Source organism: Haliotis cracherodii, unplaced genomic scaffold, assembly GCF_022045235.1.
Source record: "Haliotis cracherodii isolate W230 unplaced genomic scaffold, xgHalCrac1.p SCAF_10, whole genome shotgun sequence".
Lineage (NCBI taxonomy): Eukaryota > Metazoa > Mollusca > Gastropoda > Lepetellida > Haliotidae > Haliotis > Haliotis cracherodii.
The window spans coordinates 2,055,083-2,081,764 of record NW_027266265.1 but is presented as its reverse complement, the minus strand read 5'-3'; the positions used below and the strand labels follow the sequence as shown (position 1 = coordinate 2,081,764).

At 41.0% G+C, this 26,682-nt stretch overlaps 1 protein-coding gene across 1 annotated transcript; it reads left to right on the top strand.

Moving 5' to 3' along the window:
* Positions 1 to 2,455: 2,455 nt before the first annotated feature.
* On the top strand, positions 2,456 to 10,622 carry LOC139444971 (uncharacterized). The gene is made up of 5 exons (XM_071226012.1): positions 2,456 to 2,557; positions 5,633 to 5,866; positions 7,604 to 7,741; positions 8,393 to 8,631; positions 9,127 to 10,622. The coding sequence occupies exons 1-5, from the start codon at positions 2,476 to 2,478 to the stop codon at positions 9,832 to 9,834; spliced, it is 1,401 nt and encodes a 466-aa protein (XP_071082113.1). The 5' UTR covers positions 2,456 to 2,475; the 3' UTR covers positions 9,835 to 10,622.
* The last annotated feature ends 16,060 nt before the right edge of the window (positions 10,623 to 26,682 follow it).

Genomic DNA, 26,682 nt, shown 5'->3' with positions numbered 1-26,682 from the left:
ATCACACACAGTCATCACACACATACATCACTCACAGGCATCACACACATACATCACTCACAGGCATCACACACAGTCATCACACACATACATCACACACATGCATCACTCACATACATCACACACATGCATCACACACAGGCATCACTCACAGGCATCACACACATGCATCACACACATGCATCACACACATGCATCACACACAGGCATCACTCACATGCATCACACACAGGCATCACTCACATGCATCACACACATGCATCACACACATGCATCACACACATGCATCACACACATGCATCACACACAGGCATCACTCACATACATCACACACATGCATCACACACATGCATCACACACATGCATCACACACATGCATCACACACATGCATCACACACATGCATCACTCACAGGCATCACACACAGTCATCACACACATACATCACACACAGGCATCACACACATACATCACACACATGCATCACACACAGGCATCACTCACAGGCATCACACACAGTCATCACACACATACATCACTCACAGGCATCACACACATACATCACTCACAGGCATCACACACAGTCATCACACACATACATCACACACATGCATCACACACATACATCACACACATGCATCACACACAGGCATCACTCACAGGCATCACACACATGCATCTAACACATGCATCACACACATGCATCACACACAGGCATCACTCACATGCATCACACACAGGCATCACTCACAGGCATCACACACATGCATCACACACATGCATCACACACATGCATCACACACAGGCATCACTCACACTTATCCCTGACTCATCACTCACAGGCAACACTCACAGGCATCACATACAGACAACACAAAAGGCATCACACACACTTATCACTCATAGTCATCAGATACAGGCATCACACACAATCATCACACACAGGCATCACTCACATTTATTACTCATATTGATTACGCACACTGATCACACTTATCACACAAAGGCAGCACACACAAGAAGCACACACAGGCATCACTCACACTTATCAGAGACTCATCACTCACATTCATCGGCCACACACATCACACGCAGACATCACTCATGCATCACACACTCATCACTCACACTCACCCCCTCACACTCATCACTCTAATTCATCACTCTAACTCATCACACACAACACACACAAGCATAACACACTCATCACTCACACTCATCACTCATGGTCATCAGACACAGGTACTACACACACTCATCACTCACAGGCATCACTCACAGTCATCACTCGAAGTATTACACACAGGCATCACTATTGATTGCACACACTGATCACTCAAACTCATGACTCACAGACATCACACACAGTCAGTACTCACACTCATCACACACAGGCATCACACACAGACAGTACTCACACCCATCACACACAGCCATCACACACAGACAGTACTCATACTCATCACACACAGGCATCACACACACTCTTCGATCACTCTTCACACACAGACATAACACACAGGCATCACTCACACTCATCACACACAGGCATTACACTCAGGCATCACTCATCACTCATCACTCACAGGCATCGAACACAGGCATCACGTACTCAGAACACACAATCACTTACACTCATCACTCATATTGATTAAACACACAGATCAGACACACTCATGACTCACATGCATCACACACAGTCATCACTCACACTCATCAAACACGGGCATCGAACACAGGCATCACTCATAGTCATCACACACATGCACCACTCACACTCATCACTCACACTCATCATTCACACACACGCAATACATACACTCATCACTGACTGATCACTCATCGGTCAAGCACAGGCATCACACACGGGCATCACACACATGCACCACTCACACATGCACCACTCACAGTCATCACTCACACTCGTCACTCACAATCATTCACACACACGCAATACATACACTCATCACTGACTGATCACTCATCGGTCAAACACAGGCATCACACACGGGCATCACACACATGCACCCCTCACACATGCACCACTCACACTCGTCACTCACAATCATCACACACACTCATCACACACAGGCATCACGCACACACTCATCACACACGGCATCCAACACAGGCATCTCACACACTCTTCACACACTCTGATCACACACAATCATCAACAGAGGCATCAGTCACAACATGACATGGGTCTCGTCAACGGCAGGTAAAGAGTCGGGGAACAAACACACACCCCAGCGCGCACATAGGTGAACCCCGCTTATTATTAGAGCAATAATACTCTGAGCTTTACACAAATCCGGTCTGACGAGTATAGATAGTAACTTTGAACAAAACCAACGATAAGCTCCAATGCACAATGTCAATGTGAAGTCAACATTACATAAAAGACCTCGCTCATCACGCATACCCTCACATCATGCGTAGCTGGTTGTGAGACCCGGAACAAGAAATAAACAAAATGGTGGTGGATGTGTGTTCACTGTGTATAAACATATTGCTGTTCTGTCACGTGTATGCCTCGGAGCCCACCATTCCTCAAGGTATGTGTTTTTCTATCGTAAATGTTGGTTATGTCGGTCGCCATTTTAGAAGGTGCACACTATCGGGTGGTCAACAGCGCATTTATACACTGCCTCTGGTACCCGTTTACATAACATCAGTGATCATCATCGGATGCGATTATTAACAGACCAAACTGATCTTGTTCTGACAACATGACACAATAAATGATAGAAACACACTAACAGCATGACACAAAATATGATAGAAAAACACTGACAACATGACACAACAGATGATAGAAAGACACTGACAACATGAGACAAAGGATGATAGAAAGACACTGACAACATGACACCACATATGATAGAAAGACACTGACAACATGACAGCACAGATGATAGAAAGACACTGACAACATGACACAACATATGATAGAAAGACACTGACAACATGAGACAAAGGATGATAGAAAGACACTGACAACATGACACAACAGATAATAGAAACACACTGACAACATGACACAACATATGATAGAAAGACACTGACAACATGACACAACATATGATAGAAAGACACTGACAACATGAGACAAAGGATGATAGAAAGACACTGACAACATGACACCACATATGATAGAAAGACACTGACAACATGACACAACAGATGATAGAAACACACTGACAACATGACAGAACAGATGATAGAAAGACACTGACAACATGAGACAAAGGATGATAGAAAGACACTGACAACATGACACCACATATGATAGAAAGACACTGACAACATGACACAATAAATGATAGAAAGACACTGACAACATGACACAACATATGATAGAAAGACACTGACAACATGAGACAAAGGATGATAGAAAGACACTGACAACATGACACAACAGATGATAGAAAGACACTGACAACATGACACAACAGATGATAGGAACACACTGACAACATGACACAACAGATGATAGAAATACACTGACAACATGACACCACAGATGATAGAAACACACTGACAACATGACACAACGTATGATAGAAACACACTGACAACATGACAGCACAGATGATAGAAACACACTGACAACATGACACCACATATGATAGAAAGACACTTACAACATGACAGAACATATGATAGAAAGACACTGACAACATGACACAACATATGATAGAAAGACACTGACAACATGACAGCACAGATGATAGAAACACACTGACAACATGACAGCACAGATGATAGAAAGACACTGACAACATGACAGCACAGATGATAGAAAGACACTGACAACATGACAGCACAGATGATAGAAAGACACTGACAACATGACAGCACAGATGATAGAAACACACTGACAACATGACAGCACAGATGATAGAAATACACTGACAACATGACAGCACAGATGATAGAAAGACACTGACAACATGACAGCACAGATGATAGAAAGACACTGACAACATGACAACACAGATGATAGAAAGACACTGACAACATGAGACAAAGGATGATAGAAACACACTGACAACATGACAGCACAGATGATAGAAAGACACTGACAACATGACACAGCAGATGATAGAAACACACTGACAAGATTACACAAAGGATGATACAATGCACTGAAAACATGACATTACATGAAAAGAACTACGTCTTTGCAGGTAACTCGATTCACACAAATACGGCTTGTGTCAGAATAAATTTCGTTCATGTAAGTCATTATGCTGATATTTTTTTTTATTGATGTTATATGCAGAGACACCAAAACTGTTTACCTTACAACAGTATCGTCTTGATACACGGCTTTCACTTCTTCCCCAGGCAAAGAAGTTAACTGACTATAAAAGTCAGTTAACTCCCTTACCTCGGGAAGATGGGGATTTCTCTGTACGTGTGTAGTGCTGACCTGTTAGTATGACCCGCATTGCAACACATGGACACAGACAACCAAAACACGTGTCAATGGTTGATTCTTCTTAAATGATTCATAATATTTTTGTTTAAACCAGGGTCACCCAAAGTATGGTTTCTAAGACACGTTGTCCCGTTTCGCTCCAGTAAGATAATTGATATAGGGGAAATAAATAGGGCTTCAGTGTTACAACAAAGCATCGTGTTATTTATCTCTGGTAGAGCGTCGCGGCCGGTTGAGCACGAAGTGACGATATCTGCTTGGTCATGCTGAAGGCGGTAGATAGTTAAGGAGGACTTTTTATACTTAACCCTTAACGATACCCACAAGTAAACGTACGAGTAAACATATATTTAGTGCGGACTTTAACTCTTATGTGACGAGGAGATGCGACTGAGGATGCCTGAGAAATTGATGGGTCAGTTAGCTCCCCGGAAGATCACGAGTGTGCCCCCATCGCCACCCCCACCACATCAACCCACCCACCCACCCCCCACCTCACACCAGACCCCACACCACTCGCGCGTCCTGGTAACTTGATTGTGTTTGGTATCTTAATACACGTCTCTTTCCAGTATGAAAACCAGTAACGCAACTTCTGCAAAGACACATGTGTGTCAGGCAGGCCATACGAAGGGAATATTACACATTTGACATACATTATCACAATCACCACACTCCTTATCTCGAAGCTGGGAACATTGAAATACTGATACCGTGAAACACACATGACGTTATGGTCATGGTAGAATGCTTTGAAACATTGATATTGGTGTGACACTGACAGCCTGCTTGTCTCGAATTAAGGTTTTGTTCCATGGTCCACATCATCCTGTCGTTTGTTCACTACTTTTATACCCTTGACGCCTTATTTCATCAGAAAGTCAAGACTGATTGTTCTCTGGCGTTGACGTGTTGAATTAACGAGGCTTCACTGAATAAACACAGCAATATTGTTTATCATCTTACGTGTTCATTTTAATATGCAAATCGCACACTTCAATACAGCAGACGTATCTCGGTACGACAGGAGCTTGAAAATAGTGAAACCCAAATTGTTCATGTGACCAGGATGATGATCATAGATCATGATCAGTGCAATGTTCATAACATGTCAAATGACTTTCGATCACGAGATACATCTTGTTATTTCTCTCGATGACACATTGTGCATGACTTTTGTCTCTAGTTGCGATGGACGAGCGGTGTCATAGGAGTTTGGACGTTGTGGAAGCGTTTGTGTTAACACTGACGGAAAAGCTGTCCTACCAGCCAGGAATGGATTGTCAACTCACTCTGCAAGCCAGGGCTGGACATCGCATTATGCTACGTTTCCTATATTTACAAATTCACACAAATGACACGATAAAAGAATGTGAGGATTTTGTGGCAATCAATTATGGACGAAGCATTCTTTTTTCCCGTGAGTATTTCTATAATATCATAAAGAATTGAGGTCAATACCCAGTCACAGAAGCAAACATGTACATTATCCTAGAAGGGACGTTGTCGCGTTGTCGCATCGTGGCGCTGACAAAAGCAAAAAGTGTCAAAATTAACCAAAGCGCCACAATGCGACAACGCGACACTTTGGCCATTTGCCGTATTGTCGCATTGTCGCGTTGTCGGACTTTGAATAATACTTTGGTTTCCTGCTATCTTCGAGTACAGCCCGAATTTATATTGTTTCCTTGTTTGATTCCTGGACATTTGTCTCTGTTCTCCGAAATGTTTTACTTGTATTTTGTGATATCTTGCCTGTGTATTACTGTACATGTATGATAAAAAGTTGATACATGATCTGGTCACAATGTGGCTGACATACTGCTGATACGACTTAAAATCTCAACTCACTCATTATTCTACCAACATAATGTTAAATTCTGGATTCCGATAATAAAGTCAGCTGTAGCGTATCGCCGCAGACAAAACATTTAGTTGACGACTCGTGTCTGGGAAGAATATTTATTTGAACGTATTGCGCAGAATTTTGGAACAGAAAACGCTTCAGGTCGTTCTGTAGAACTGTATATAAGACACCGCACTTATGTAAAGTCACTCGTTATATATCAAAGGAAGATGGCTCATGTTACGAGATCGTTTTCCAAGATTGTCTCAACTGCCTGTGTAGATAACTCGTAGAGTCTATTCACAAGTGTAGATATTTTGTCGAATCCTGGAATATGATCATTTGTATTGATATAGTTTGGCTTTTTATTTGTATGTTCGTCGCTTAACGCCGCACTCGGCAATGCTCGAGCTATATGACGACGGTGTGTACATAATCGAGTCTAGGCCAGACAATCCAGTGATTGACATCATGGGCATCGATCCACGCGATTGTGATACGATGACATGCATCAAGTCAGCGAGCCTGACCACCATCGAACGCGGTCGTTCACGGAAGAGATTTAATTTACATAGATCAACATAAGAACCCATCTAAGGAAAATTTGGTGTACTTTTATATACATTTCGGAATATTGTCTACTGACACTGAAAACTGACATAACATTGATCGTGAATGATGCCTGAATTTCCTTTAAATGTAAAACTCAAACCATACCAAATCGCACAAAGCTTTCATTATTAGCATCAACTGTGTGATGATTTTTATAATGACACAAACTCTGTGTGAGACCGCATCATGTGTTTCATTTTTAGATCTATGAATAAAGATTCAGCGTGACACAACACTTTATGACAATAGTCAACTTTCCCCTCACGTCGCGCAATATTCAGGCCGCTCCAGACTTGTTGTTCACATCTTCTGAGATGCGATCGAGCATGCTCTTTCTACCACGATTTCAAAGGACGTCATGCGACTATTGCTCAGAACTTGCTTGATTAAGGCTACTACATTCAACGCCTCGGGAAAGCTTTCAAAACATTTTATGGCAGACATGTGAAGGATATGACGCATCGTTGACAAAATGTCCGATGCAGTTCCCTATTTTGACCTGTACCATATGTTCACGATGGGACAGGATACGCTCACCTTTTCCAGAGGTACCTGGTATCATTACTGTTTGAGAGTCATGATATAGTCGGAATCGTACAATCGACTCTGCTTTATGCAGATATTTCTTTTGGATGTGGAAAGGGTTTTGTTGCTTACGCTGAATTTATTGAGAGATTTTCAATTGGAAACATGTTACAGATTTAACCCCGGTCATATGCCGCACGAAGCCAACGGGATCAATGGTCACTGCAAACACAACTGCGTCCATCCACTTCCACAGCAATGCATATGGTGAAGATAGTGGTTTTCAACTTCTCGTAACACCTTTCCATACAGGTTAGTAGATCAGTGTATTTATATATAGTATAATTCATTATCACCCAAACAATCATGTTTTAGAGCTACAAATCAAAGAGATTATTTATAACACAGGATGCGAGATTCAGTAAACCAATCCATTGAAGATTAGGTAAGAATTAATCTTCAGCAACCTATGATTGTCGTAAGAGGCGACTAACGGAATCGGGTGATCAGGCTCGCTAACTGGGTTGATGTTTGTTATCCTGCCCCAGGTATAAAATAGATGCTCGTGATATCAATCACTGGACTGTCTGGTCCAGACTCGATTATTTACAGACCGCCGTCATATTCCTGGAATATTGTTTGAGGGCGGCGTTAAATGACAAACAAACAAGTCAATAACAATGTGAAATGTGTATCTCAATAATGCAGAAAATCCTACGGAATTGTACTAATAAATTCATTATCAAGTATATGTGCATATTAATTCTCTCCACATAAATCTTGTTTTTTGTCTTTATTTTGCCTTATGATAAATAAACAAATACAAATAGATATCGATACAAGATGCATTATTCAGTTTTGATAATTCGTTCTATCGGAAATCACTATTACAACCTATGGATGTTTTCAGACGATAAGTGTTATTCTGATTGATCACATCTTCTTTGTCGTTGTGTTCGTCAGGAAGTTGTTACAGCAGTGAGTTCAGATGTAACAACGGCAGATGTATACAAGGCAACATGTACTGCAACAAGTACAACAACTGTGGGGACAACAGCGACTCCTGCAATAGTTCGGACGTAAATTACAGTGCAACTATCTACATGTCTGCCGCCATCATCCTGTGTGTAGTTCTGTTAATCGTCATCGTCAGTATGTGCTTCTGCTGCGCCAAGTCGTCCAGGAAACGACGCAGGAGAAGGGTATAAACTTTGGACTCTTTTATATCCTATATTTGTATCATTAACCCCCTGTAGCCATACACCACGTGTCACTATCTAATAGTTTACGAGGCTCGGGTGTAGAGTTGTGTCCCTTAGAGTGCCCGGATCTTGTGATCATGGGTTCGAATCCTGATTCGCCCTGATTTTGTTTCTTGGTGTGTTAGCCCCATGCGCGTGTTCGTGGGTTCACCAACTGTTAAACATCTAAGATCTGCATCACTTCTGTTTTTTTCTTCCCACACCAAGTTGACATAATTGAAATACTGTTAACAGATGCCTTACCATATACACACACATACACACACACACATACATACACACATACATACACATGCAGACACACATACACACACAGACACGCAGACACAGACATGCAGACACACAGACTCACACAGACACACACAGAGAGACACCCACATACACTTATATTCTTGCACTTTCACCAGGTGATGTTTTTTGCGTTTTTCTTTTCAGAGAAGGAGGTCAGCGAGACATTCACGTCAACATGCCCGGGAATTGTGCGAAGCATATGATAACCCAGTCGGACCCTTCTCCCTCAACGACCTTCCCCCGTACCTAGATATACCCTCCTATCCTCCCCCAGCTTACTCCACTCTACCCCGGACACACGCCCAGTCCCGGGGCACCGACATCACGACAGAGACTGCTTTTGATAGGACCCCTGTTGAAAATCCTAACGACGGGACAAGAATACTCCGAGATATACATGTGGAGGAGACGAGCACATCTACGCCCGAGCATGGGACAATTGCATTTGACACGAGTGCAGCTGACGACACATCTGAGACTGGTTCATCTGGAGACACACCTGTGAGGAGTACACCTGGAGACACACCTGAGAGGAGAACACCTGGCGACACACCTGTGAAGGGTATACCTGGAGACACACCTGAGAGGAGAACACCTGGAGACACACCTGTGAAGGGTACACCTGGAGACACACCTGAGAGGATTACACCTGGAGACACACCTGTGAGGAGTACACCTGGAGACACACATGTGAGGAGTACACCTGGAGACACACCTGAGAGGAGTACACCTGGAGACACACCTAAGAGGAGTACACCTGGAGACACACCTGAGAGGAGTACACCTGGAGACACACCTGTGAGGAGTACACCTGGAGACATCACTGAGAGTACACCCGAGGGTACACCTTGAGACACCCCTCAGTATAAAATGAATACACCTGCTGTACCAGAACACCCGCCTTAATGAGAAGATGCAGTGCAATCGATTATATTTTTATCTTTATTCTTGACTTTTTAACAAGATGAGTGTGAGTGAGTGAGTTAAAATTTACATCGCATCGGCAATATTTCAGCCATATAACGATGGGAACTAGGTATTAGATTTAAAATATCTGTCGAATGGACAGTAAAATAGTAAGGTATATCAGTTTTTAATAAAACAAACCAGATCATATTTTTTAAACCATATAGCTATAATAGATTACTTCCTATCAGTTAAAACAAGGCTATAGACCACTAATAACCAAAGTTAGACCACCTTACTGGAGATCATGGGGACTCACAGTACCTATGCTTCCTGCATGACTCCCCTGCAGGATTTATGCATTCGCTTTGGCTACCAGTAGCTGTGCCGTATGCTCGCCAATATTAAAAAAAGACGATACAATCTTAGTTCTTAAACACAAGTTTATATTACTTACCTTGATCGAGAATGGATTTACGCGTCACTAGCAGGAGGACAATATTTTAACGCTACTTTAACCAATTGGGGAACGTAAGCGTGTGGGGGGGCCATTTCCATGGTCTGGGAGGGAAGAAGACACCTCCATGGTCAATGGTTCAAATTGATTTTGAACCCTTAAAGGGCCTTCGTCTTTCTCTTCAACTTTTTTTCGCTGTTTTTGTAGGTGTACATCACCCTGGTCTGTCGCTTATGGTGGTTCAGGTGTTGAGTTATCTGTTTGACAGGCGGAAGATGTTGGAGGTACTTCCTCCAGTAATATTTGCATGCCAAGATATTTCTGTTTAACAGAATATAAAAGCTGTTGCAGGTCTGGTAACAGAAACTGGATCAGGAGAAGAAACTGCAGCTGAATATGTAACAGATGGATTTGGATTTGATTGAACAGGAACTTCACCGATGCAGTTAGCACATTTGATGTCGATGGTGCAATCAGTGCCCTCATGAGCTCCATCGCAACGGGAACAATTCGTTTTGCCATGGCAAGATTTTGCACCATGTCCAAACTTTTGGCATTTAAAACAACGGAGTGGATTTGGTACATATACCCCCACTCCGATGTTGCAGTTTCCGGCTTTAATAGATTTTGGAAGAGCTGTCAGTCCAAAAGTAAACAAGTAAGTGTTGGTGTTTATAATGTCTGAACCTTGTTTCCGAGTAAGCCGTTGCACAACAGTGACACTTTGAGCTTTCAACTCGGCAGCAATTTCTTCCTCAGACATGTCAGAAAGACAAGCGTGACCAATCCCTGACGATGCCTCTACAAGAGTTCAGTGTCTTGTGCTCTGAGACAACAGCCTGGGTGTTTACAAACTGCTGTAGACCCAGCAGATTGACAGATGGCTGTCTCCTTACTATTTCCACTAAAAGAGAACCAACTCTGAGTCGAGTGACATTTTAACGTCTCTTCATGCATCTTGGATGCCCTTCGAGACAACAAAAGGATTGAATTTCAATGGACTTCCGTCCGAGGGTTCTATAACCAAGAATTTTGGCCAGGAATCAGACAATATTGGAGAACGTCTTCTTTTATTTGCTTTTACAGAACCAGAGTGCAATGTAATATAGACTTGATAGCTAAGAGATCTGAAAGAAGAAATGCCAGGCTGGTTCGACCTTTGACATTTGTCTCGAGAGAACCCAGAATACAGAGGTCCATATCACCAGATTGGCCCATGAGCCACCACCTTCCTGGCACAGGACTCTAGGCAATGATATTGTAAACATGTTCACTTGTAAAAAGACACTTGGTGAAATAGATTAATACACAGTTTCCATGCACAGGGCATGGCGTGACCAGTCGATTGATAGATTCAGGCCAATTCTACCACCCGTCTAGGTGAAGTTAGGGTCAAAGTGGTGTGCTGGGCAAATAGAACATCGGTTCCTGGCTCCAGTGCCCTCAACCACCAGACTCCCGTCCCCCAACGACACAGGGGCGCAACCCACGGCAAACGGGTTGCCCAATTTGGTCGGCTTTACGACAAGCAATGGGGTGCTGAGGACACATTCTTCCCCAGGTCCACGCGGGAGAAAAGCTATTGGCGTTAACCAGCACTCACCACGGGGAGGTTGCTCTTCACGAGTGCCTTTAAACAAGATGAAGTCAGATTTTCAAATGTTATTCTACTTATCAACAATAACGTAACAACATGACAATTGCAATATTATTTAAACATTAACATGTGCAAAGCTTATATCTTTTTATTATTTTGATATGCATATATATTTATTTGTTTGCATTAAGTATTTATTTTATAAATAAGATGTTTCATTTGTATTCACGTCTTTATTGTCCACTGAGAAATCAGTAGCTCTGTTCAGTCAGTAATACAGCTACATCACCACGGCCTGTGAGTTCAGATCTGGACCAGGCATACCATTGATTTCAACCAGAAGCAATGGTACAGCCTTCGCGGTCCGATGACATGCAATCACCCTGGGCATCGTGCCTGACAACCCGATCTATTGCAGTCGACAGTTATACGGAACACTTTGAGTTACTGTTGTAGGAATATTGCGCATGAATAGCAACGTGCTTGCACGTGTGTGTGCGTGGCTGTTAGTCCGGACTTATGAAGTTATAGTTGTGCTAGTCCACTGACATACCATGCCGCAATTTAACATGGACATCCAGTGCAGACATAGTTTATTGACTCCGAGGTGACCAGTTCTTGTTTTTGGTAGGGTAACAAGTACAATCTGTTAACGTCTCTTGGAATGACGGACGCGTCCACGCAGCCGCCATACAGACACCCCCAACATACAGACACACACATACACACACGCACACACACACACACGCACACAAGTGTATGTTGTATTGAGTGAAATACTCTTGAACGCGACGTTAAACCCTATTTCATGTAACACTGTTGTTTTCATTTCTGTCTGAAATAATAACGTTATACCAGCTTCAATCATGCTCAATGCACGATGACGACCTTTATGCCAATTCTTGGCATAGTGCATTCCGTTTCACTCTCAGTGAGTGAGTTAAAATGTAACGTCGCATCGGCATTATTTCAGCCATATAGCGACGAGACCAAGTTAATATATTTACAATTTAGTTATTAATGTAAAGTTTTATTTAAAAACAAGTTGTGAAACATAGTTGAGAATAATATATGTAGAAACAATGTATGAAACATATTTGAGCATAACAATATTATATATTCAGTTTATATAGGCCACCAGTAACCAAAGCTAGGCCACCTCCCTGAGGATCATGGGGACTTACAGTACCTCTGCTTCCTGCATGATACCCCAGCAGGATTTACGTCATCACTTTTGCCACTGGTGGCTGTGAACAATACCAGCCAATATTAAAAAATACTCAGCAATGAGTTAAAAACATTGGTTGTTGATAGTTACATCGATTATGATAGGATTACGTGTCACACAGGGGGACAATAATGTTAAAGATACTTTAACCCCCTGGACAGAGCCTTCAATAAAGTCAGTAGATAATAGCATAACACCAAATGTAAAAATAATCATTTAATTATTTACATACATATTCAACATTTATTACACAGACCAATTTCTTTCAAATAGCTGATAATAAGATACCCTCTGACACAGGAAAAGAGATCTTTCAGATTTAAAGCTTCCTACTTGGGTGTCCAACCGCTGTAGCATGAGATCCATAGTATAACTGTTAATAGTTGGTTTGCAATCGCTATACGGGATAAGTAGTGGAGATAATGGTTTGTCAATAGCTGCTTTAGCTGCAGCATCGGCTTTAAAGTTACCTATGATGCCTACATGACTTAGCAACCAGCAAAAGACGATGTTACATTTGCCAGTAGAAAGATCATTGAAAAGTTCTAAAATGTCAAGGATTATGGGATGATTTGTGGAGACACTTTTCAGTGCCTGAAGGCAAGATAATGAATCAGAAAGATGATGAAATTTTTAGATTGGGTTTGATGTTTGATATAAGTCAAAGCTGTAAAGATAGCTTGGCCTCAGCAGTAAAAATTGAACTAGAATCTGGGATTCGTGAGGAGGCAGTTCTGGATCCAATGATGGTGGCATCAGCCACTTTGCCACCATCCTTGGACGTGTCTGAACAAATGGACCTGTGAGAATTGTATTTGGAGCGTAATTGGTTTTATGATTGTTGATAAACCAAAGGATTTGTTTCGGACTTTTTGAGCTGAGTGAGGGTAAGGTCTTCCTCTGGCTTCACAATCTGCCAGGGAGGAGAAGACAGAAGACGGTAAGTTGATATAATATGTAACCTGGCAAATGGATTGAGTTTGATTGGTTCTTTGTCTTAAGGTTCTATTACCAAGAAACGTACCCAATAGTCGGATCGAGTGGACAAAGTATTTTCAACAGTGTCTATATGTCGTCTTTTTGAACCAGGGTGAATAATTCTGCACCCCTTTTCCCCACCCACCATGGAGTGTCTACAAGGACAGTCTGATGCTGCAACGGATTTCCAAGCTGCAAAGACCGGGGATAAAGGGGTGGTATACTCGACACGATGAGCTATAGTATTCCACCATAGCTATAGTATTCCACCAAATTAAAGGTCAGACTGGAGTACAGAATTCGGAGGTCAGCATCACTAGACAGGCCCATGAGACACTGTCTTCTGGGCATAGGGCTCTAAGCAAGTTTTATACATTGATAGATATGAAATAGACATTTAGAATACATTTATGTTTAAATACCAAAAGTGTGCGTGAAATATTTTATGCACAGGGCATGACATGACCAGAAGATTGATAGAATCGGGCACATTCTACCGGCCGTCTAGGCAAAGTTAGGGTCGAAGTGGTGTGTTGGACTAAGGAGCACTATTGCCGGCTCTGTCGCCCTCAACCACCAGAATCCCTTCCTCTGCCGACAAGGGTCGCAGCCCACGGCAAACAGGCTGCCCTATTCGGTCGTCTTTTAAGACCAGCATTTGGGTGCTGAGGACACATTCTTGTTTATCTTCCCCGGGTCCCCACGGGGATTTACCCTGAGAACAGACGTATGTGTGCTATCACGTTTTTATGGGTACAAATGAAAACCTAACTGTACATTACAAATGTGCTTGTTGTTCTTTGCACGTGCTCAGAAAAAAAACGTTCTGGCAACTTTTTTTTCTGAAAAGTCTCTGTTCAGTGTTCGAACATACAAACGATGCATGGAACGTTCCTAAATATACTCAATAACAAAAGTTTCTGTGACACCAATATTTGTGTGTATTTTTCAAACAAGTAAAGTTTGCTTTCCAATATTATTGTAGGTGTATGGAATCAAGTCACAAAAACGCAACTGCTACACTGCATTTCACTACCCAAGAATAGGTATATAAACATGTTCGTTAACGGGATTCCGTGTGCATTGTTTAGCATCTTGCTGAAAACAACCACTCAGAAACAACATTCCGAAATGCCACGGCTGTCCGAAAATGAGCGTCTGCGAGCCATAGGTATGCTTGAAGCAGGATCGAGTCAACGTGATGTTGCAAGACAATTTAATGTCCACAGAAACACCATTTGGTGTTTACGGCAACATTGGCAACAGACGAATGCAGTCAGAGGCCATCCTCAGAGTGGCAGGCTGGACGTCCATGCAGTGGGGACAAGTTCTATTCACTGACGAGTTTCGTTTTCACCTCAGCCACAGCGATGGACGGATTCGAGTGTACCGATATCGATGTGAACGTAACGTCAATTATTGTGTCATGGAAGAAGGTCGGTTCGGGGGCGGCAGCGTTATGGTATGAGGTGGGATTACAGCAAGACAGAGGACGCGTTTGATAGTGGAAGATGGAAATTTTAATGGACAGCGCTACTGCGACGAGATCATCGGCCCTGTTGTTCTACCGTTTTTGCGTCGTCATGGCCCAGGCATTACCTTTCAACATGACAACGCCCGGCCTCATATTGCTCGACTTGTTCAGGCTTCTCTTCAACAAAACAACGTGAATGTCATCCCCTGGCCGGATCTCTCACCAATCAAGCTCATGTGGGATGAGATGGATCGGCGCCTTCGACGTCAACCACGTGTTCCGCAGACACTCCAGGAACTTCGAAACATGCTCCAGCAGATATGGACAGATATACCACAGGACTTTGTGCGACGCCTGGTCCATTCCATGAGACGAAGATGTGTTGCTTGCATCGCAACCAGAGGTGGACGCTATTGATTTGTAAATTGACATGTTCATGATTTTTTTATGAAATCACGTATTTTCTGAAGTCATTATGGCAAATTAAACCATTTGAACACTTACAGGAGTCTTTTATCTGTTGCAAACCGAAATTGTTTCAGATTTGGTATAAAACATAACTTTGCATTAAATCTTTACAATGTCACAGGAATTTTTGTTGTTAAGTATATATGTGTGTCTTTGTTATGCAAGAGCCATGCGCAGTTTTAAATATGGTTTTATGCACATCTGCACTTGCAAACGTCACAAATGTTCAGTCCTATAGGCAGGTATTCTCATTTTGTCGGCTCAAGCGTAGAGTTCTATTCAACTGCGCAATTACACAGCCTGTCATGAAAACCTTTTTTTATTATTATTTTTGATTTATGTCATTGGTCTAATGCACATCATTCATTGCAAAGAGTCCCTAGCTTTGTTGGCTGTTCAATAAAGTCTGCAAGCGAGCTCCCCTTTCAATGGGTTATTATCATGAACATTATTCTTGTCAGTAAGGATAAGAACTTTATGGATGAACAACTTCTTTATTACAAGAATATTGTAATAAAGAAGTTGTTCATCCATAAATTTCTTATCCTTACTTAGTACTCCAACTTCTAAATGCCTATCAAACAAGTTATTATTCTTGTCCTCAATAGTCAATGCAGCCTAACATTCGCAACAGGCAGGGAGCATCCATAATCCAGTTATTGCACGCAAGCCAACTTTACTACGATATCAACAATGAAAAACACACAAACCGTGAGGACACAATTTGTCATCGTGTTTTGTATGTTGCTGGACAATTTGCGGATACATTACACATAATCCTTAAAGAGTTAATTGTGTTGTGACACCAAGTACAGTAAACTACGTTTCTAACGAACACGCTTATAACAAACTAAAATTAGTGGTTCCTTTGAGTTCGTTATAACCGTAGTTTACTGTAGTAGCTAACTATAACTCCGCTAATTAAACCGTTCAGGCTAAGGCTAAGGTCACAGATTGGGTGGAGTGAGTGAGGTTGATTTATCTCCGCTTTTAAACAGTATTTCTTTCCTATAACTGCGTATCAAATTTATGAGGGAAACCATAAGTGATACAGATCTAAGACGTGTGCAACGTTCGTAAAACCCACGAGTACGGTGCTGACGAACACATATTTATAATCGTGGTGAATCTGGGATTCGTACCCATGATGAAAGGCTTCTTTTGCAACTTTGCACGGCGACATACGACGCCTAACACGACCAGGCCATCAGTGGAAACCAGGCAGTGTTTCACACGTTATTGTACATAGTAGTCCTACCGTATTAGGCTGTCAGGTAATTCTCTTCAACAATTGTGTGTTATTGTCGGAATTATTGTGTCTATACACATGTTCAGGTTTGTATCAGTTTTATACATACCTCAGTTTGTCGTCGTTGGTGGTTATGTGTTCGAACCAGTGTGGTGACACACTTGAGCCTCATAGCTATTGCTGCTATCGTAACAACCAAACTTTCCTTATAGAATTATATTTTGACCAAATCAGAACGACATAGGCATTATACTTACACTTAAGATTTTTTAATCTTTCATGTTGCTTAGAATATTTAAAATTGTTGGTCGTTTTCTTAGATTTCTTTTCATTTCTGAAAAAAAAAAATCTTATTCCAGTTGTTCGACACTTGGTTCAACCTACCGGCTGTTCAGGATTAAGTCTTTGTTTGTTTGTTTGTTTGTTGTTTAACGCCGCACTCAGCAATATTCCAGATATATGACGGCTGTCTGTAAATAATCTATTCTGGACCAGACAATCCAGTGACTGAGATCATAAACATCGATCCACGCAATTGGATCGATGACGTTAGTCGCCTCTTCCGACAAGCATAGTCGCCTTTAACCTGTTCTATCCATGATCTTCATGAAGTGGAAAGTACTTGACGGACTAGGGACAACGCGTCAAGCTCCCTTGACCTGATCATTACGTAACCATTTATCAATAGATAATCTTTGTCTGGCGACAATGCAGGATCCTGGTCATCTTTCGTTTGTGGGCGAGTGGGTTGGCGAGGGAGCATGGTTTAACGCTGCTTTTAGGAATTTAGTATCAATATGAAAGCCGAGGGCACAGAAGTGGTCTTCCCGCATTGTAATCATGTGAGAAATCCAACCTAATTCCATTTCAAATGATTGAAAATGCCCCGCCCCCTGATCACGGGGGGATGTCGTAGTTATTCATCTGATAACAAAACAACTTCGAAGTGACGAGCGAACGCCTTTACACCTTCGCCATCCAAACGCACCTCATTTGGTCGTTTGTACTTTCAAAGTTTATCTGTTAATGACAATCATAACCCCGACGAGCAGCAGTTTGTTCTGCTTGTGTTGTGTTGAGGACAGCCGCCATATTCAGGACAGGCTGCTCATCGGCGTGACTGGATTATATTTCAGGGCGGATTGCGAACCAGAGGCAACAGATGCATTGAATTTCTATCACGCTTTTTTTTTTTTGGGGGGGGGGGGGGGGGGTGGGGGGGGAACGATGACGAACTATGAAGATATACCAGCAAGCAGTCTCCTGCTTGCTTGAAAACCATACACATTATTTAAAGGGTGTAGTACTTCTCAGGATGGGGATTAACGTCTGAGAAGTTAGACGTTGTCCAAGTGGTGTTAAAACTAACCTGAAATACAAACATGTATGAGGAACGCGATCCGTATACTCTATTGCAGTACCTTGGCATGCATTCAACACAGGTTCTCGGTTGAGATTTCAGTGCACGCTCACGATGACTCGTTTCAGGACATATTAAACAGTGATTATTGCTGTTTTACTACACGACATTCAAACATGATTTGGGGAAATACATGAGTTTGATTGGACAATCAGAGGTATGAAATCACAATAACCACCTCTGATGGAAACAGACGAATTGACGAACACGTCACCGCGGAAGATGATTTCAAAAGAAAAGTACTTCCTTCTCAGTCATTGACGGTAGGCATATTAAATAATTACATGTACAATTGTAAGTTAGAAACTACAATATTGTGCAACAATAAATTTCATGCAGGAAACAAGATAGAAACTAACTGAGAGAGCCTATTGCAAGTTTTGGGGATACAAGAAAGCTTGAACTTTTTCGCGTCTGCACCACTTTGAGCGGTGTAACGTCATAATAGTCACCCGCGATATGAGAACTGAACCATGCAAAGCTTACTTAATCTTTAGGGGTGCCCACTTCATGCTGGCTTACGAAGTGCCTCTGCCACGCACTGTTTATGCCTGTCATATATGCGAGTAAAATGATAACTTTCAAGCGCAATAAAGCCATTGTATCTTTAAAGTCTATTATTGGCGTTTCAACATTGAAATCGACAACACACTAAAAACAAAATCCATGCCGTCTTACTCATTATTGTCGCTAACCTCAAAGTGAGTGAGTGAGTGAATTTGGTTTTACGTTGCTTTTAGCAATATTTCAGCAATAATACGGCGTACCCATTGTACATTGTACCCATGTCGTGATTCGAACCCGGGTCTTCGGCGTGACGAGCGAACGCTTTAACCACTAGGCTACCCGACCGCCCCCCAAAGTGTTAGGTTTAATTTAGTCATGGTAGATAACATCACATAACCATGTGAATGACCTAGTTCAGCTTAGATGGTACCCGGCAAGCAGTTTATATTAGAATTGATTTTTTTTTGCGTTTATAGAGGGTGAGTATGGAATACTGTAAGGGACATTCTCGCGATCTCGCATTCTAGCGATCTCGACCTTTTGAAACGAGGTAAATATGCCCAAAACACGAGAATGCGAGACATATATTTCCCCATGTATTATATATATATCAAATGTAATTTAAAGCATATCTAGACATTCAGAATTAACTGTGTTTTGGGTATATTTTTAGATGCAAGACGTTTAAAATCAAAAGTTATTTCTGAGGGATTCTTTGACGAAGAACTTGAAATCATACGCGCATTCTGTTTGGTTTGTCGTATTTTCGCACATAACATTCACCGATAGGGGGACGAGTCTTCTTGCAGGTTACGGAAAGGGGCGAGTGGTGACGAATGGGTAGAGCAACTTTGCAACCATCCTTGGACCTGTCTGTAAAAATGGACCTGTGAGAATATATTTGGTGCGTAATTGGTTATAAGATTGTTGATATACCAACGGCTTAGTTTCTGACTTTTTTAGCTGTGTTAGAGTGAGGTCTACTTCTGGCATCACCATCTGCCAGGGAGGAGAAGACAGAAGACGGTAAGGTGATATAATATTAGGATCTGTTTTAGCTGCGGTGATATGTGGTTGAATTCTGGTTCCAAGTGGCGGAACCAGGTTTGATAGATGTCGAAATAGGTTTTCAAACTGAGGGTGGAAAACACAATTGTATGCTTGTTTTGATTTATTTGAATGCAATGTAGTAATGTTTTGCAGTGACAGTTTAATGCGGCGCAGTTCGAGTGAAGGTCCATCAGCGGCGTTAAACCCAACCCACTCACTCACTCAAAAACATGCAAGCGTAGGCATACAGATTCTGTCTAGTCCGATGAAGATGTCTCTCCACAAGTGGCCGATTCATGGCCTGGGTTCATCGTCATTTCATCTGCTGATGGCTCTCCTTTAAAGCTCAATCCTTTTGTCATCTCCAAGGGAATCCAAAGTACCTGTGGGGAAGTCAAGATTGTCACACGTCTTCGTTCTGGCTCAATCCTTGTTGAATGTGCACGGAGACAACAATCCGTTAATCAGCTGGGTCTCCAGCAGTTTGTTAACACACAGGTTGTTGTCTCAGTGCACAAGACACTGAATTCTTGCAGAGGTATTGTGAGAGATCGCGATCGCTGTCTGTCAGACATGACAGAAGAGACATGGCAGCTGAATTACAAAACCAAGGCGTCACTGCAGTAAAACGATTTACCAGAAAGACACAGGCAGGTACGATTGTCAACACACAAACTTATCTTTTTACTTTTGCAATGTCAATTCTTCCTAAATCAATGAAAGCTGGTTACTTTAACATCGGAGTGGAGGTTTATGTCCCAAATCCACTCCGATGTTACAAGTGTCAAAAGTTTTGCACTGCTAAGACAAGATGCTTCCGTTGTAGTGGAACTCATGAGAGTTCAGAGTGCACAAATGACATCAAATGTGCAAACTGCGACGGAAAGCACATGTCTTCATCTCAATCCTGTCCTGTATGTGACCATGAAGCAACAATATTAAAAATCAAAGTTACAAACAACATTTCGTACACTGAAGCCAAAACGTTACTTCCATTGCAAACCCCGTCAACCAAAACGTATTCAGCTGCTGTGTCCTCTCCAACTCAAGTAGTGAAAGTATTGACAATCTCTACACAAACCAATATCTCTTGGGTTCAGGATGAACAGAATACCATTGATGAAACCAAAACATCTCACATTGTTCCATCAAAAGTAACATCTGCTTCCCAAACAGAGACTTTGCTAGCGACACCTAAAATACTGAACTGATAGAACCAGAAACAACCGCTAAAATGCAAACAGTTTCAGGTGAAGCCCACTTGTCAAAACATATTAAGAAACAATTGAAGTAGAAAGGCAGGGCACTCCAGCACTTGGAGGTGCCTTCTCCTATAACAACACCTATAGAGGTTCATAATCCTTTTGAGCCCCTGGAGATGGAGGTTAGTCCCTCAGTCCCAGTCCATGGGAATGGACCTCCCTCCCGCTCACGATCTCCAGTTGAGCCATCATGAGTAGCTCTTCTCACATCATCCAATGGAATTGCAGAGGACTGAGGAACAACTTCAATGATTTACAATTATTAATTCAGGATTATAAACCATCAGCACTATGCTTACAAGAGACCTACTTAAAAGATACTGATTTAATTGACATCAGACGGTATGATTCGTATCATTTCTATTCATCTCCAGCTACTAAAGCCACTGGAGGCTCCTCTGCCGTGGCGAGGCAGGGTATTATACATAGCCTTGTTCCTCTTAATACGCCATTTCAAGCTGTTGCTGTTCGGTTAACTTTAAACTTTGTTTTCACGTTATGTTCTCTTTTTGTACCTCTATCTTCGACTCTTCAAATAATTGATCTTCATGCCCTATATATATGACCAGCTCCCCAAGCCCTGTATCATCATGGGAGATCTCAATGGGCATAATCAACTTTGGGGTGGTACTGCTACAAACCATAAAGGGAAAATATTAGAAGACTTTATTTCGAACAATGACTTATGTATTTTTAATGATAACTCTAAAATGTATTTACATCCCGGTACAGGCACATATTCATCTCTTGATATCATTCACAATTTCTGAACTATTACATGAATTTGAATGGTCAGTCCACGACGACCTCTGTCGAAGTGATCATTTCCCGACTATTCTTCAAAATATAACTCCATCTGAAGTTCCTCGCTCAACAAGATGGAACTTCAGTAAAGCTGACTGGTCGTTGTTCTAATTACTCTGTGAAAACAAGTTACATCCTGGTCGTTTTTATTGATGTTCCTTATTCAATACAACTGTTTTCTGATGAACTAAATCACATAGCTGATGAATGTATTCCTAAGTCCTCTGCTAATCCACACATCCGTAAACCATGGTTTAATAATACTTGCAAACAAGCTAGGAAGGCACGGAAGAAAACTGAAAAGTATTTCCGTCACCATCCTATGGTACATAATTTAAATAAATTCAAACTTGTAAATGCTAAAGCACGGCGTACGTTTAAGCAAAATAAACGCATGTCTTGGCAAGCTTATGTTTCAAAAATAAACTCACGTACGCCCATGTCGAAGGTATGGAACATGATTAAAAAAATCAAAGGTAAGGGATCTAAATCTGGTATCCACTATCTTCAAAATGGGAATGAATTATTAACTGATAAAACAGATATTGCTAATAAACTTCCTCATCAAATCATGTTCCTCAATTCCAAAAATATCAAGAACAGCAGGAAAAGAAACCTATTAATTTTAATTCATATAATGGGGAAGATTACAATGAAATATTTTCTATTCATGAACTACATACTGCCCTCGGACAAGCTCAAGATACTGCTACTGGAGCTGATAGCATACATTATCAACTCCTGAAGCACTTACCAGAATCATATTTACTATCTCTGTTAAGTATTTTTGATTAAATCTGGACGACAGGAAGTTTTCCACCTTCATGGCGTGCGGCCATTGTTGTTCCAATACCTAAATCAGGACGTGATCACACAGATCCAGCAAATTATCGTCCAATTTCATTGACAAGCTGCGTTTGCAAAACCATGGAACGCATGATAAACAATCGACTTGTTTGGTACTTAGAAACCAAATTGAATTATCTCATTACCAATATACAATGTAGTTTCCGTAAAAACAGAGGTACTATCGATCATTTAGTTCGTTTAGAATCATTCGTTAAAAATGCCATAATAAACAAACAACATGCAGTGTCTAGTCTTTCCCTCTCGAAAAAGCATGTGACACTACATGGAAACATAGTATTTTAAAAGATTTACATAATTTTGGTTTGCGAGGTCGTTTGCCTCAGTTTATATCCAACTTTTTAACAGACAGACAATTTCAGGTCCGCGTGGGCTCCACCCTGTCTGATCATTATAATCAGGATCAGGGTGTCCCTCAAGCAGTATTTTGTCACATTATTCAGCATAAAGATAAATAGTTTATCAAAAGTTTTAACTGATTCGATCGACGGATCACTTTTAGTGGATGATTTTAACATTTTCTGTCGTGGTAAAAATATGCATACTATTGAAAGGCAACTTCAATTATGTTTAAATAAAATTCATAAATGGTCTCTTGAAAATGGTTTTAAGTTTTCAAAAGCCAAAACAAACTGCATTCATTTTTGTAGAAAGTATAAGCCGCATAAGGACCCTGATATAGTTTTAGATGGTGTTCCTATCAAAGTTTTAAAAGATGCCAAGTTTCTTGGTTGTTATTTTCGACCACCACATGTCCTTTCTGCCACATATAAATTATCTAAAGACTAAATGCCTGAAAGCATTGGATTTATTAAAAGTAGTTACAAATTCCAAATGGGGAGGGGATCAGAAAACCCTCCTCCAACTGTACAGAACACTTATCCGCTCCTAACTTGATTACGGCTCCGTTATCTATGGTGGAGCATGTAAAAGCAATTTGAAAAAACTTGATTCTACTCATCATCAGGGCCTGAGGCTTTGCCTTGGAGCCTTTAGAACTTCTCCTGTTCATAGCCTGTATCTGGAAGCTGATGAACCATCACTTCAACAACGTCGCATAAAGTTATCTTTACAGTACATTTCTAAATTGCATTCTAATAACTCCAATCCAGCCTTTGGTTGTGTTTTTAATCCCCTCTATGAAGAACTCTACAATAAAAAATCATGTCTTACTCCATTCCTTGGAATAAGAACAAAACATCATATTTCAGCTGCTAAAATACATCTTGACAATATAGCTCCCACAGAACTTTTGTCTTCTCTGCCATGGCAATTGGTAATGCCAGAGGTGGATCTAAATTCAAGAAATCGGAAACAAATCAGCTTATTTATCAACAAGAATATAATGAATTAAGAAGCAAATATGATACTTATAAATCTATATTTACAGATGGATCTAAGGATGATGGTGCTGATGCCAGCGCCACCATAATTTGATCCAGGACAATATCTTTAAGACTTCCATTTTTACTGCCGAAACCAAGGCCATATTAACAGCATTAGAATACATAAATAACCAATCCAAACATAAACAATATTATATTATCAGACTCACTTTCGTGTCTTCAGGCAATTAAAAATCAATCTTGTAAACATCCACTTTTACTTGAAATTATTGAATTATTAACTGTTCTTGCTACTGGCCAATGCGACATCGTTTTTTGTTGGTTATCCAGCCATGTTGGTATCATTGGTATCTCAATGCTGCAGCTAAAGCAGCTCTCAACAAATCTGTGACACCACTTCATATTCCATACAGCGATTATAAACCAGTGATCAGATGTTACATCCGAGATCTGATGCAAAAGAATTGGGACACCCAAGCAGGTATCAATAAATTACATGAAATTAAACCAACTATTGGCTACACCTTCTTGGGTTGCCAGTCCATATTTGAAGAGGTCGTAATACGACGATGTCGTATTGGCCATAGCAGGTATACAAATGAATATTTATTGAAAGGTGAGGATCCTCAATTGTGTATCCCTTGTGATGAGAGAATCTCAGTCAAGCATGTCCTGCTTGATTGTATTGATTTTCCCATCACGGGGGATAAATATTTCAAAGAGCGTCATCAATTAAGGATCTTTTTAATAGTATCAATTCTCGATTAATCATTGAATTTTTAAAAGAAACAGAGTTGTTTTAGAAGTTTTGATTGATACGTGTTATAAGATATGACGTTTATAAAATTGGTAGATTAAAATTAGCAATTGAGATTGTTAGTGGCAGTATCCTTGAAGGGGGTTAATGTACTGTAAAATTATTGTCCCCCTGAGAGGATACGTAAGTTCCACATCATTCAAAGTAAATTTAGTACTACCACGATTTTAATCGTAGTATATCTGTTAGGTTTAATTGATGGTTCAACTTGCATACAATCGCCAGCGGCTGAAGGGATGGTGTAAATCCTGCTGGGGTCCATGCAGGAAGCAAAAGTACTGTAAGTCCCCATGGTCCCTAGTGTGGTGATCTACCTTCAGTGGTTGGCGATCAATAGCCCGTTTTTTATCATGTTTTGTGTATTGTAACATCTTTTTATTGTTCCATGCTAGATTTATATTCACATCTGTGATACCCTAGTTTGTTTTACTGTCCTTCGTTGACAGAATGTCTTTTTTTATATATATATATACATTTTTTATATATAAATTGATCTCGACACTATATGGCTGAAATATTGCCGATGTGGCGATAAATCTTAACTCACTCATTTACTATCCTGGTTATCCCCCCCCCACCACCACCACCCCCACCACCACCACCCGACACCCCCCACCCCCCCAGGCTGCCCAATTCGGTCGCCTTTTACGACCAGCAATGGGGAGCTCAGGACACATTCTTGTTTATCTTCCCCGGGTCCCCACGGGGAAAGTTGTTCACGAAGAAAAACACAATAATAACAGAACGCCAACACAAGGTGAAAGGATTTAAATCAATGGTGAGTGACATATCTGTATTTCACGTGAGCTACAACTGCAAATTTGTGATACAAGGCAAAAAAGTGGAAATATCAATCTTCTATATTCTCTCAAGAATACTTATTTAATTATTAACACAATAATATGAAACAATACGAAACAATAGACAACAATACAAAACCAGTGACATTATCCAAAACTGTGGTGCAATACAACCCCCACCCCATTCTATATATCATCAGCCGTTCTGGAAACAGCAATCCGTAAGTAGCCGTGGCCTAATTTTCGGTTCATGGAAACATAAAAACAAATCAAATGCCTGGTTAGCCAATAAAATATCACGTAAAAACTTGCAATTTTTATATTAACCAATTACATGTACAGTGTGGACAAGAGGCTGAATTTCAGTGTCTATCAATGTACATGTTATGCTGACTTGACAGAAAACATCTGACCACCATGCTATTGTACTCTTCAGTCGTCTAAAACAATGTCTAAGCTTTTCACTGGGA

Coding starts and splice junctions, on each gene's coding strand:
- LOC139444971 (XM_071226012.1), top strand. CDS start 2,476: ATGGTGGTGGATGTGTGTTCACTGTGTATAAACATATTGCTGTTCTGT. Junction 2,558..5,632: donor GGAGCCCACCATTCCTCAAG/GTATGTGTTTTT, acceptor TTTTGTCTCTAG/TTGCGATGGACGAGCGGTGT. Junction 5,867..7,603: donor ACGAAGCATTCTTTTTTCCC/GTGAGTATTTCT, acceptor AACATGTTACAG/ATTTAACCCCGGTCATATGC.